The sequence below is a fragment of the Genypterus blacodes genome, unplaced genomic scaffold, assembly GCF_046128005.1.
Source record: "Genypterus blacodes isolate CSIRO-AG114 ecotype Tasmania unplaced genomic scaffold, CSIRO-AGI_Gbla_v1 ptg000240l_1, whole genome shotgun sequence".
In the NCBI taxonomy this organism is placed as follows: Eukaryota; Metazoa; Chordata; class Actinopteri; order Ophidiiformes; family Ophidiidae; genus Genypterus; species Genypterus blacodes.
In genome coordinates this window covers 1114811-1128659 of record NW_027467038.1, presented here as the reverse complement: position 1 = coordinate 1128659, position 13849 = coordinate 1114811, and the positions used below count along the sequence as shown (strand labels likewise).

Genomic DNA, 13849 nt, shown 5'->3' with positions numbered 1-13849 from the left:
TGCTCAGAGGCAGCGGCAGATACTACATGTGATATCACGGGTGGGAGGTATTCAAGAGCAGGGCCGGCCCCAGCTTTTTGGGGGCCCGAAGCAGAGTTTGACATTGGGCCCCCTCACAAATCCAGAACTAATGTATGACGGAACTTTTACAGTTTGTGTTTACAGTTGTTTACTTTTTTTGAAGAAACGGCAAATACTGAAACTTGAGTTAAAAAAACAACAAAATAAATTCCACATGGAGCCATTGAGTACAAAACAAATATGCATCTTTATTGAGTTCATGTATATTAAAGCAACATAAGCATTCAGTGCAAATCTGTTCCCATTTCATCAAACCACGACACGTCAAGGCAGCGATTTGTGATTAAATAAGAAGTTTTCCTCCTCCTCCTCATCCTCCTCTCCCCCTTCGCCATTCCCCCACCTCCCTTTTTCTCCGGGGCTGCCTGAATGCTTTAAATACTCTATTTGAGCTCCGGCTTTCCCAAAGGTTTGTGTGTGTGTGTGTGTGTGTGTGTGTGTGTGTGTGTGTGTGTGTGTGTGTGTGTGTGTGTGCGCCCCATCCCAAAGAGGAGCCATGACGTAGGCTCTTTTCCGAGTGGTGTCCAGGTGTGGAGAGGATCAGATTCCTGTGATGGGATTTATGGCGGCGTCCCCACACCAACACGGCCCTCCTCATTCATCGAGGCCCCGTTTGATGTCCCAGTCTGCTCCGGCAGACATTTCATGGTGGACACATCATTAAAGTTAGAAAAATAAGCCGCTCTTGCGACAAACAGAGGTCCTGTGCTCTCTCTCTCTCCCTTTGCTCCCTCCTCCTCTTCCCCTCCTCCTCCTCCTCCTCCATCTCCACTGGGGTTTGTTGCTGTTTTTCCAGGCCCCTTCATTCCCTCCCTTTGGTCCAAGTAATAATAATAGTGCATTTCCTGCTTACCAGTAACTACAGTGACGCGTCGCACACGGGGGCTGGGTGTCGGAAAGCAATATTATGAATCAGTGCCGTGTCGTGGGAGTGGAAGTTTCTACTTTACGCTGAAGCTGAGTGACTCAAGTGGAGTTATGGCGTTTTGGATTCACTACAGCTACTGACCTACTGCAAAGAATGTAAACTGGTTTGTGTGTGTGTATTTGACTCAATGGGGGATTTCATATCTCAAAGGTCATGTCTGAAGTATTTCTCTGTCACAGGACCTTGTTGTTGTTGTTGTTGTTGTTGTTGTTGTTGTTGTTGTTTTGTACTTTGGAGCATTTGACTTTCACTTTCCAGTTCTTATGGAACTTCGGAATATGATCCTTGAAACACATGGAAGAGCCCGGAAAAGCTTCCCTACATGAAGTTACAAATATTGTTCACTGATTCCTCAGAGAGTTTTCCACAAGATCCATTTAGCTTTTAATGCATGAGTGCTGCGGAAGAAACAGGGTGGGGATCCAACAGGTTTGGGCCATGAACACCAAACATCACTAAACTGATCTCTAAACCGAACGGAAGAATTTTTTTGAAAATCCTTAAATTTTTGTAAAATCACCAGTGTATCACTTTTAATTTAGGGATTCATGAAACAAAAGTGAATGAATTCTGACAATACAGGGAAAATAATAGTGGGCTAAGTGACCTTGTTGGATGCCTTAAACATCTGAGCGCATCTAATGCAAACTGCTGGTGTCGTCTATCAAAGAGAACACAAGTCAGTAGTTCAAAAAACAATCAGCCTGGATTCTGTTAAGTTACAGCAGTCCATATGGAAGTCAATCCATTCCTGCAAAGAGTCCTCTTTTTCGCACGATTCTGAAGGGCCTGCGGGGCCTGAAGGGTCGGTTATAACTCAGTTCTGAACAGCTGCAATGTCTCCTCCCCTACAGCAGGGGGTGATAGTCTTCTAGTATCTTTGGTTCACCTGCACTTGGAGAAAGTGACCTCCAGGACTTTCTGGTGCCTCCGTTTGTTAAACCTCTTGACGTAGTTGTTGCTTCGCAGGAGGCCGTCGCCGGGCTTCAGTTTACCCCCCAGCAGGGCCAGGAGGTCATTGGGAAGGTGGCGCCTCCGGTGGTAGATCTGACCCATTACTATGTATCTGCTCCCTTGGGGACAAAGAGGGGAGATGTTTGTGTTAACCGGGAAAAGCTCTCAGTTAGACATTTTTCATTTCCATTGGTTAGAAAACACAGGAATTTCATCTAACAGTTTCACACATCAACATATCTCTCTATTAGTGTTTTGCTCAAGAGCACAGTTGCTGCAGGCAGTAGAGAGATTGTGGGGCAGACTAATGTACAGGTTGATCTCTGGGCCTGAGGTCTTCACTGCTCCACTCACCCAGCTTGATGTCAGGACATGGTTTGCTGCACTTGTAGGTGTCCAGGACCAGAAGACGAACTTTGAAGAAGAAGCTGTCGGGTGTCACGTAAAGACGACTCATTTTGTAGAATCCGTCACTGCTCACCATCAGCGTGATGAGCCGTATTCCTTTACGCAACACGTCGATGTCGTGAACAATCCCATTGACAGCTGTTGGAAAAGGAGAGACACACGGTTCATGGAGGAAGATTTAGGAAATGCTCATGTCTGTGCAATATGAACAGTTCGCCCTTCTTTGTGTTTTTAGAAGACTTCATTTGTCAAACTACACGTCAACAAGTAAATAATGACGTTATAAAGACGTATAAAGGTGTTAATATTATTGTTAGAAGTAGATGTTTATCATTAAAAAACAATGTTTCCAAATGGTGCCAGTTCTCCTCTGGATGATGGGATTTAATCACTAACATCTGTAACCTCAAACCTAAACCTAACTCAGCCATAGAAACACAGAGACAGTTATTGGAGGAGGGCGCGTCCTATCCAAAGGGCTTTTTCACAACCTGGCAGCCCAAATGTTGTTATTGTTGGCTTAGTGATGATCTGTCGAGCCCTAATGAATGGTTCTATCAGGACTATGGTTAATAAGACACAATTTGTAAACCATTTGAGTTATTTGATAGATTGACCCATATGGAATATTGTAGCTTGTGTTGAACATAAGATTTATATTTCTATTATTGTTGTATTTATTCACCTATACCACCAATTTTTATTTTTATTTTCTTAATTTTTTTTAATTGTTTTTTTTATTTATTTTATTTTATTTTATTTTATTTTATTTTATTTTATTTTATTTTATTTTTTATTTATTAAACTCATCTTTTATCTAATGACTGATCCTGTTTATTTTTCAATACATTGTCTTACAGAAGAATTATGAAGTAAAATTGCTATACATAAAATATAATATACATATAAAACTCTCTGTTTATCTCTCATCCAGCAGAATCTGTCATGGTCTCTCCTTGTGCACTTACCAAACTCGCTGTAGCAGTAAAACTCTCTTTCCTCCCTCTCCTTCCTGCACTCGCTCATGCAGAAGGCGTCGTGTGTAAAGTCCGACTCTGTGGAGAAGACGGGAGAGAGGCATGAGAAGAGAGTGTGTGTGTGTGTGCGTGTGTGTGCGTGTGTGTGTGTGCGTGTGTGTGCGTGCCAGCGTGGAGCCACGCTCTCATCCCAGTGTCATTGGAAAGGACAAGGTTGTCATTAAGAACCCCAGGCGTCACATTCCTCAGCCAGGGACCGGAGGAGGAGGTGCTGTGAGATGGGATTGCTTCCTTACGTTTTCCCTCTTTAATTACAATAAGGGGACGTTCTCACTTGCTTATAGTCATATCATTATAACCCAAAGGCTCCACACAAAGGGACGCATTGACAGCCAGGGAAGAGGGAAGAGACGGTAATTAATGGCAGAGGACATCAAAGGAATGGAATCTGTCCCAGGTCACGTGTGAACTCTGATGTGATGTACAACATACGTGATGTTACTATTTCCCAATATACTTGGCTGCAGCTGACTTCTCTGCTCCACCACTGCAGCCAGTTCCACTTTAGTAGTTTGATCATCCATCCATCCATTCTCTCATCTTTGCCTGTTAGGTGCTGAGGCCGATCCCAGTGGTCGTTGGGGAGTGGTACACACACGCAGGGACACACTCATTCACAGCTATGGGCAATTTATAGTTTACTTATGTAGGCGAGCAAACTCCACACAGAAAGGTTCAAGTCAACCACAGCTGGATTCAAATCCAGGACCTTCTCGCTTTGAGGCACCAATCACCCATTTCACCCATGTTGACCTTTTTGGTTCGATTTTCTCCCCTTCTTGTTTCTCTTTTCTGTCTCTCCCCCTGTGTCTCCCCCCTTTTTCTTTTTTTTCTCTCTCACCACAGCCTATGATGCGTTCCGCAGAGGCCTCCACTGTCGTATGATGTCATCCTGTCAGAACTGTACCTACGAGATCATCGAACTAACAAAAGTGATGCCATCTGCAACTCTGCAGCTACATTATGATGTCATTTCAACATGACCTTTACCGGCTGTGGCCAGCTGCTGTCTCCATGTTTGTCACCCCTTTGTGTTAGATCACATGAACATGACACAGTCTGGTTCTCTCTATGGTTTTAGTTCTCTTCTTTCTCTCTGTCCTTGCTTCTCTCCCCCCTTACACACATCGGCCCACCTAACAGAACTGTGACCTTGTGGCTTCACTATTATCCACCACCTGTCCAACCCCACTGTACAAGTCGGCGTTTCTTCATCTCTGTGCATTTTGTCCACATTTTTAGGTCTCACTGATGTTTCTTAACCTTTTTCTCTCTTTTCTCCCCCTCTCTGTATCTCCAGAATGTCTCATAACTGCATGCTCATTGTCCTGATAAATGCTTTCCTCAAATATTCAACAACAATCTTGCTTAATGTTCTTGACTTTGTCAACTCATTTTCACCACACAGGTCACACAGTTTCCAAGGTCTCCATACAACAAATGCTTCCGTACCTCGCTTCAGGATGTCAAACTGGTACAGCAGACTGGACGAGCGGCGGTTGAAGAGGACGGATGGGCGAGTGTTGTTCCGGTGGGCTCCGCCGATACCTGACTGATAGAGACTGGACTTCCCCGGACGGTTCTCTTCTGGGTCCAGCCGCCGGTTGGGGGGATCCCTGCGCGGCGAAGGGGCCGGTTGGTGCGGCTGAGCCAGAGCAGGGTGGGGCTGACCCCGTGGCCTGGAGTTGGGGTGGCCCTCTTGTTCATTGTGCTGAGGTTGAGTAAAGCTTAAGTTGGTGTCCGGGCCACTCCTCTGCACGGTCCGGTTGGTGATGACGGCTGTAGCTCCAGTCAGCTGGGTTTTGGGAAGCAGACCGGCAGCTTCTCCTCTGGTTTTCTCACTGTTGTGTTCTGCCAGACGGTCGCTCTTGGGGCTCTTCTTGCTCTTGTTGTGTGGACTGTGGTGGCGAGGGATGGGGGCCAAGTCGCTGTGCTTGGGCCAAACACCGGCAGGTAGAGGGTGGAGGGTAAACTTTGTGTCTCCGGCCCTGCTGCTCTTCTCCAGCAGCTCGTTGATGGGCAGGGTGGGCTCTTTGACCAGCAGTCTGCTCTGGTTGCTCTGAGCAGGCTCCACCAAACTGCTCTGACCCTTTTCTATCAGTGCGTACAACTCTGAGGTGGAGACAGAAAAGACATGTGCTACAGTTAGACGTTTCCTGCTAAGTCAAATGGTAATGTACAACGTTAGCATAGAATAATATCCTCTCATCCTACATGTGCAGCATGATCTGATGCTTGTATTTAATTATAATTACAGCTACAAATTCTTGACTCCTTGAAATACGAGATATTTCTTTATTTCAAAATAGGAATAGTTCCAATACGTGAACTGAAGCTTTATCCGTAACTTTCCTCCCCGGATAAGACGCAGATAAACACAGAGCTTTGGTATCTGTATGTTGACAAGTTTCAACTTTGTTCAAATCTACAGCTGAACTGTTAGTGTTTCAATTTAAGGCCAAATTTATAAAAGTCATATAATCCTCAATGATACTATGCAGTCAACTGCTCCTCACACATCACAGCCAAATCAAAATCAATCAAATAATCATTTTTATGTAAATATTCCATATGGGAACAAAATAAGTTAAGAAAATGTCATAAGATGTCTAAGCTTTTGGGAGTTTATCAACAAAGGTTTATGATGTATAACAGACATTTGATGGAAGAATCCTGTTCCATTTAGTAACAAATGATAAACAACAACAGAGCAGGGAAAGCCATAACTTATAAGAGTTTAGTATCATCAATAGAACTGACTAACAAAAGTGAATTAAGTATTATTATACCAAAACTTATTGCAAAAATCTGTGCCTGTTTTCCCCAACAAAACTGTTTTAACCCCAAAAAATGATTGAACTTACCGTTGTGAACAACATGCTCCTCTGTGTTGGAGAGAGGAAACACAAGAAACAAGAGCAACATCATAGATCCTGTCATCCTGGATGTTCTGCACCTTGAGCTCTGCCGGGTGTCGGGATTCCTGGGATTTTTATATGGGCCCTGCCTAGGAATGAGATGGGATGGGATGGAAAGGGGGGTGGGACGTCCCAGAAGATGAAACACTTTGACGTGACCTCACACACTCTTTTCATTCATAAGTGGATTCCAAAGAAGCACCCTTTGTTGTTTACCATACCAGAAGGTAAATATAAGTTCTGTACAGACATTTGCTTGTGTTTATTAGTTTTTAATGAAGAACATGAGAAGGTTTATTGAAAAAACTAAAAAGCCAAAACAATGCTCAAAATCATCTAATTTGGAACCTAAGGAGTCTTACTGGGTGAAATAAAACCCACACACTACTGATTATTAACCCTTAAAATGAGCAAAAGCATGGCAATGAAGGAACAAACAGGCGCATGGGCTTGGTGTTGAGAATTTAAAGCTTTTCTTTTACAGGAAACTGTCAGCTCTGTCATTGCTCATAAATACCAGGACAAGCACTTTTGCGTGTACTGACAAAATGCATCGCTTTTATCATGTAAAATTGATATTGCTCCTCTCTTCAATTTCACATCTAAATCCAGGTTTCTGTCCAGCCTTCATGTCCTGATGCATACTGCCCTCTTCAGGATCTGATATTGTGATGGGATTGTGCAGTTTCATATTTCGCACTGTTATGAAATGCATTTCATCTTCATGCCCGGGCATAAACATGTTTCTGGCTGCTCTTATTTGCAGAATACAAATAACAGTGGCTTTCAGAGGTTAACCAAAATTTGGGGTAACAACGAAAGTGTTCCACATTATGTCTGTATGTATGTGTCATATGTATGTTTTTGACTGGTTTGTTTGAATTGGCTGTTCAATTCATCCTGAACTCACTCTGCTGCTTTTCAGTGCCCATGTCTGATTATGGATCATGTGCTTCCATCCTGTTATTTGATCCATAATCGAAATGAATCCTCGTCACACATTTGATTGCACCATAACTGGTTATTTCCAGTATCGATGCTCGGGACAATCACAAGGCTATTGTCCACTCTGATTTACATCGTGATGCGTTCATTATCTATTAAAAGGAAGCTAAATGCGACCCAGATGGGACTCGAACCCACAATCCCCAGCTCCGGAGGCTGATGCCTTATCCATTAGGCCACTGGGTCATTACGCGCCTAAAAAGGGGAAAATACATTATATCAAACAACAGACACGTACGACAGCATTGCTATAACGTACGTTTAAGTCGCATGGGGGTCATTTCTAAAGCAAATCACCTCGTATCCGCTGCACTTTACGTCATTCATTCGCACTATTGTTCCGCTCTTAAGATACGATAGTAACACATTTTTCTCGCGATGCTTAGAAAGCGTTGCCTTTGACAACAGCCCCGTTGTTTATAGCATTTTTTTTTCTATTCGCGGCCAATGGGGAGGCGCTCTGTGACAAACTGACCAATCAGAAGTTTGACTTACCAGGGCGTTTATACATGACGTCACTGACACGGGGCGGGCCAGGCGAAGGGACGGACTCGCTACGCGGTAAGCGCGAGCTCGTGCTCTGTCACGAAATGTACATTTTAAATACATTATCTTGGCTTTGAACGTTTTAAATTGAAGGCTACGGTATTGGGTTTGTATCGGGGTTTTATCTACAGGATTTGGGAGACGGTGTAAGAGTCAGACTCCCGTTTCAAATGAGCCACATGATGTTAGATAACCGGCTTGGCTCCTGAACAAGTAGCCTGCTAGCGTTAGCGCGAGCCGACCTGACATTATACTGCTGGCTAGCAAACTCGAATCAGAAGAAGCCAGCGATCAGCAGGTGACGAGACACTGGTTTGTCTTTGAATACTGAACCCTGGTCTCTTCACAGCAGGGTTTATCGCAGTGGGGACGATTGTTTGGCTCAACAGTCCGACATGTCAGCTTGCAACGACAGCGGAGATCGACTCAGCCAGTTCAAAAACAAAGGCAAACATGCTGTGGTAAGATCCGACCTGCCGCCATCGTAAACGACACGGCGCGGTGCTGCACTTCAAACCGTGTTGTCTTGTGTACCTCCGACAGGAGTTCCGGCGCAGGAGAGCGGACGTCAACGTGGAGCTGAGGAAGGCAAAGAAGGACGACCAGATCCTGAAGAGGAGGAACGTCAACAACCTCCTCAGCGACCCCAGTCCAGAAGAAGTGGACCCCAACGTACAGGTGAGATTTTTCTCCGTAAATCACAGGTGAAATACGTCTACATGACAAACACAAACAATATGCACGCAACAGCCCTTCATTTCTTTTGTCACAAGGAATTACAATTTCTGACACATCAACATTTAACTATCACCTAACATTAGCATCAGCTGTAACTCCATCTATTGGTAATGTTTACTGTAACCTGCCAGATTGAAACATTCCAGTACAGCCTGATAATCAGCTAATATAATGGGGAGGAAGCCCCTAAATGCCACCTCATTGTGCGCCCCTGCTGCTTTAGGAGCACTCCCCAGCAGGACCCTTCACACCCTGCTCCTCTCCACCTCACTCTCCCAGTATGTAATATTAACATAAAGAAGTAAAGAAAATGTTACCAGTTGTTAAATGAAGTGAAATGAAAGTAAACATCACAATTTCCTCACTTCTGTTTCCATTACAATTACAGAGAAACGCAGTGATAACATCATGGAGGAATATTCCACTTAATTCCCACTTTATAACATGATGTGTTGGTGCTACAAGGTCAAACTTCTGTGTGTTGTGCGTGCTGTAATCTGTGTGTGATTCTGTGTGTGTCTCATCTTCAGCAGTGGCCCGTGGATGCCATTGTGGCAGGCGTGAACAGTCAGAGTCTGGATCAACAGCTGCAGGCCGCACAGGCTGTCAGGTAACGATTGTTTTTTAAACGATTAATCTACAGATTAGTTTTTCCGATTAGTCAATTAATCTACAGATTATATTTATTATGCAATATAACAATTATTTCTCCCAAAATAAATATCAAACTTATCTTATAAATATTTTGATATTTTCTTCAATCATCTTCTTCTGACAACAAACAAATGTAACAAAGATTATCCACTGCATTATTCCACAACAAATAATAGCCCGGTTTTGACTGATAATCTCCGTTTTACAATCCAACATATTGCTTATTTAATTTCAAGTAAAAGTGATGGTGCAATCTGTATTCAACAACAAAAATAAATGAGGCAATGTGATTTTCAAGTCACTTTCAGAAGAAATAACTCGATTATGTCGACGTGTCAGCCCAGCCCTAGTCACGGCTGAGTCCTCACCCCAACTTGTTGCCTCTCCCTTCACCTTCTCCGCCCAGGAAGCTCATATCCAGAGAAAACCACCCGCCTGTCAACACCATCATTGAGGCTGGCCTCGTCCCCAAGTTTGTCAGCTTCCTGGCCATGTCGGAATGCCCTCCCATTCAATTTGAGGCAGCTTGGGCCCTGACCAACATCGCCTCTGGGACCTCTGAGCAGACCAAGGTGGTGGTGGAGGGAGGGGCCGTCCCAGCCTTCATCAGTCTGATGATGTCGCCACATCCGCACATCAGCGAACAGGCCATCTGGGCTCTGGGCAACATTGCAGGTGGGGAGGAAACCTCCATAGTGTTACACATTGGTTATGTACGAGGTGATGCATAATGTTTAGTTATGTGTAAAAATGGAGGAAATATTGGGACTACTGAGATACTGAAGTGACCACCCAGTGAAAGTTCCTGTAGATAATTCCAAACCCTTTTTCTTTATTCAGGCGATGGATCCAACTACAGAGACCTGGTGATCAGAGACGGCGGCCTCCAGCCACTCCTGGCCCTGCTGGCGACCCCTGACCTGTCTGCCTTTTCTGTAAGGTTCCTTTCACTTCCATCATGCACTTCACTGCACTCCTGCTCAGGCACTTAGATGTTCTAAACTGACAGTCGACTCTTTCTTACCCCACCAGTCTGGCTACCTGCGCAATATTACCTGGACGCTGTCCAACCTGTGTAGGAACAAGGACCCGGCGCCTCCCCTGGAGGCGGTGCAGCAGCTGCTCCCAGGCTTGGTGCGTCTCCTGCACCATGACGACAGCGACGTGCTGGCTGACACCTGCTGGGCCCTGTCCTACCTGACTGACAGCACCAATGAGAGGATAGAAGTGGTGGTGCAGGCTGGCCTGGTGCCCCGCCTGGTACAGCTGCTATCCTGCACTGAGCTCAGTGTCGTGGTATGTGGGGCAAGTTTTTCTTTCAGTTAAAATGTTAAATGTTATATACTCATTTGTTGTATTTTGCCATGGCATCAAAAAGTGATTTTCTCCCCCTCTCTTCTCAGACCCCGGCCCTGAGGTCGCTGGGAAACATTGTGACTGGGACAGATGATCAAACCCAGAGTGTTCTGAATGCAGGTGCTCTGGTCATGTTCCCCAGCCTACTGCGCCACCAAAAACACAACATCCAGAAAGAGGCGGCCTGGACGGTGTCCAACATCACTGCAGGCAAACACAGCCACATCCAGGAAGTCATCAATGCAGGACTGGTGCCCATCCTGGTGGAGATCCTCCAAGAGGTCAGAGCGCCGGAGCACAAAGAATGTCTTTCTCTGCTCTTCTACATATGTTACAAGTTTCTAAATGTAAGAAGTGTTTCCTGTTCAGGGAGAATACAGGACTAAGAAAGAGGTAGTGTGGGCCATCAACAACTACACAAGCGGAGGAACGGCAGAGCAGATTGCCTACCTGCTCCAGAGCAACGCCTTGCAGCCTCTGCTCAAACTGCTGACAGCCAAAGAAAGCAAGATCGTCTTAGTCATTCTAGATGCCCTCTCCAATATCTTAGAGGTGAGTGACTCAGACCCAATAGAATTCTTCATCGCTTCACAAACATTCATTTCATAAGTTCAGTTTGCCTTTCACAAACACAACTATTCACCCTGTGGAAAGAACTAAATGTATATTGGGCTAGGAGAAGTTTGAGAGTCTCTATCAGAGAAACACATTCAACAACCACCGAGTCCCCTCCATTTATTTATTCTTAAACTTCCTCCAGAATTTAATCTAGGTCACATTAAGCAATGAATGATGTACATGACTTCTTGACAATGTCAGGGTGAAAAATCAAATGTATCATCATATTATGTACTGCATTATTCCACAACAAATAATCGCCTCGTTTCAACTGATAATCTCCGTTTTACAATCCAACATATTGCTTATTCAATTCAAGTAAAAGTGATCGTGCAAATCTGTATTCAACAACAAAAATAAATGAGGCAATGTGATTTTCTAGTCACTCTCAGATGAAATTACTGTGCAACCTGAAGTCTAGCAGCCCAACATAAAATCATCTCTGAATATCGACACATCACCCCAGCCCTAGTATCATTTATGATGAATTTAACCATTTGTGATTTTTTTCCCTCTACAGCTTGCAGACAAATTTGACGAGAGGGAGAAGCTGTGCCTAATGATCGAGGAGCTTGGCGGTTTGGATAAGCTGGAAGCACTGCAGCAAAATGACAATGAAGCCGTTTACAAGGCGTCTTTCAACCTTATAGACCAGTACTTCTCTGCATCTGTGAGTTCAACCAACCATTGAAAACTGGGTCTAATGGGAACAAATGATTGAGATGTGTGTCCGGATTGGACTTCAGTGGTTGAGTTTTGTATCCCTGTGAGATAATCGTCCTCCATTCCTAAAACAATCACCTCACCTCTGGTTCATCTTGTAACTCGCTCCCTCTGTTTGTCTCTCTTGTCTTACAGACTGATTGCGACGAGTCGGTGGTGCCCGAGTGCTCAGAAGAAGGATACACTTTCCAGGTCTCGGAAACGACCCAAAGCACTTTCGAATTTTAGCGCCTTCAATTTTCTGCTTGTAACATGGAAAAAAGGAAATATTGTCAATATTTTTATATTTGTTCAGCTGTCATTTTCATTCTTGTACATAACAGTACAAAGACAGAATATTCTTTTTTTTACGATTTGTAAATAAATGTTACTAAACAATAACTGTGTTCTTATGGTTATTAGATATGAGATAGATATTATCAGTTATTTGTAATAGATTGGGCTGTAAACAGATCTTTTCTTGCTCTCTGTGTGGGGATGGACAGAGCCACCGTATCAATGCTACCACTAGGTGGCGCTGAGACATACACTAAATGCTTGTGAACCTACTAGCTGTAAGGACCCTGCAGGTTCAATACTCTTATCTGTAAACTAGTTTTTGATTGAAAACCATCATGCCAACCCTCAGGGAGCATTCCACCATTTTCCGGCAGAGCCCCGTGGCCTCAGACTTAGAGGTGCTGACTCTCATCCGTGCTGCTTCACACTCGGCTGCAAACCGCCTTTCCTGTGCTGTCTTGTCCTTCTCCGACAGGAGTTCCAGCGCAGGAGAGCGGATGCCAACATGTTGGGCCCCAGAAGAATTGTTGAATGATTTGATGTGTTATTTCCACACTTATCTGGCCGACATTTCTTGCTAATTGTTTTCTGTAATATTTAAGTACATTTGGAACGTAGCGTTTGCAAACCAAGTTGGCGGCGTATGTTAGTGAACTGTTGGCACGCTGTTGGTTACACAGCGGGGTAGCAGCACTTTCTTCCCTCCAAAAAAGATTTGAGTCATTCCCTAACCCACACTTTGATTTTTCTACTGTTCTATTGTCTCCTTCTCTCCCTGTCTCTCCTCCCCTCCTATAAGAGGACAAGTCAACATGTCGTACTGCCCCACCCCAATCAATACAGTTTAGAACCGGGCCTCAGAAGAAGTGGACCCCAACGCGCAGGAGACAGCCAATTGCACAAACACAAACACACACTCTACATCTAGGAACATTTACTGCTTCTTCTTCTTCTGTGTTATGACAGTAGATGCTGCTTGATCACCAAAAAGGTCTGGTAGACATTATTAAAGATTGTTTTGAAGCTGGGTTTCCTAATGTGTGTTGTTTGTGTTGTCACTGAGTTGACTGTTCTGTAGTTTAAATAAAACTATATTGGAAATGATAATAGATGAAGCTGTTTGGAGGCAAGGGGCGACATTTCAGTGTGAACACATCAGGCCATCAGACCGTCAGACTGTACGTGGCCCAGGCAGAGTGGTGTAGTTTGAACTAAACATGAAATACCTGTTTACCAAACATCAGAGTGTCTGATGAAGTAGACAATTAGTCATTATTGGTAATGAGGATTTCATTACATTTCTGAAGATTCATATTAATCTTAATGCATAGTTTAGTAATGTGTAAATGTGAGTGTTGTCACTGTTGTAACTTTAATGTCTGATGATGACATGTTGTATTTTCATAATTTAATGATGTCATTGGTGTACTATTCCTTTGGTGATGTCATTACTATGATGAGGTCACTGTTGTTTATATAAGTAGCTGGAGTTACACTATTGACTGCAACACATGTTTCTGACTGTGTACTAGGAATACAACAGACTTTATTTTCCTAATGCACTGAAATCCCAAGTAATCTACCAACATCTACCAACATCTACC

The 13849-nt window shown here is 44.0% G+C and overlaps 2 protein-coding genes and 1 non-coding gene across 5 annotated transcripts; 1 reads left to right on the top strand and 2 right to left on the bottom strand.

The window, feature by feature from the left end:
- Positions 1-882: 882 nt before the first annotated feature.
- LOC143016652 (uncharacterized) lies at positions 883-6365 on the bottom strand. Its single transcript, XM_076171088.1, has 5 exons — positions 6273-6365; positions 4861-5520; positions 3340-3426; positions 2318-2509; positions 883-2082 (listed from the first exon to the last, which is right to left on the bottom strand). Exons 1-5 carry the CDS (start codon positions 6346-6348, stop codon positions 1895-1897), a joined length of 1203 nt encoding a protein of 400 aa, XP_076027203.1. The 5' UTR covers positions 6349-6365; the 3' UTR covers positions 883-1894.
- A 1079-nt stretch (positions 6366-7444) lies between these two features.
- trnar-ccg (transfer RNA arginine (anticodon CCG)) lies at positions 7445-7517 on the bottom strand. The gene has a single exon. It is a non-coding gene; the product is annotated as a tRNA-Arg (tRNA).
- A 343-nt stretch (positions 7518-7860) lies between these two features.
- On the top strand, positions 7861-13233 carry LOC143016649 (importin subunit alpha-1-like). 3 transcript variants are annotated; one of them, XM_076171084.1, is made up of 11 exons: positions 7861-7892; positions 8227-8338; positions 8421-8555; positions 9149-9225; positions 9676-9944; positions 10110-10204; positions 10302-10565; positions 10673-10906; positions 10995-11177; positions 11764-11913; positions 12102-13233. In XM_076171084.1, the coding sequence occupies exons 2-11, from the start codon at positions 8273-8275 to the stop codon at positions 12192-12194; spliced, it is 1566 nt and encodes a 521-aa protein (XP_076027199.1). In that variant the 5' UTR covers positions 7861-7892; positions 8227-8272; the 3' UTR covers positions 12195-13233. The 3 variants fall into 3 exon arrangements, with proteins under 3 accessions (XP_076027199.1, XP_076027197.1, XP_076027198.1); XM_076171082.1 differs by having other exon boundaries at positions 9146-9225; XM_076171083.1 differs by having other exon boundaries at positions 7864-7892; positions 8230-8338; positions 9146-9225.
- The last annotated feature ends 616 nt before the right edge of the window (positions 13234-13849 follow it).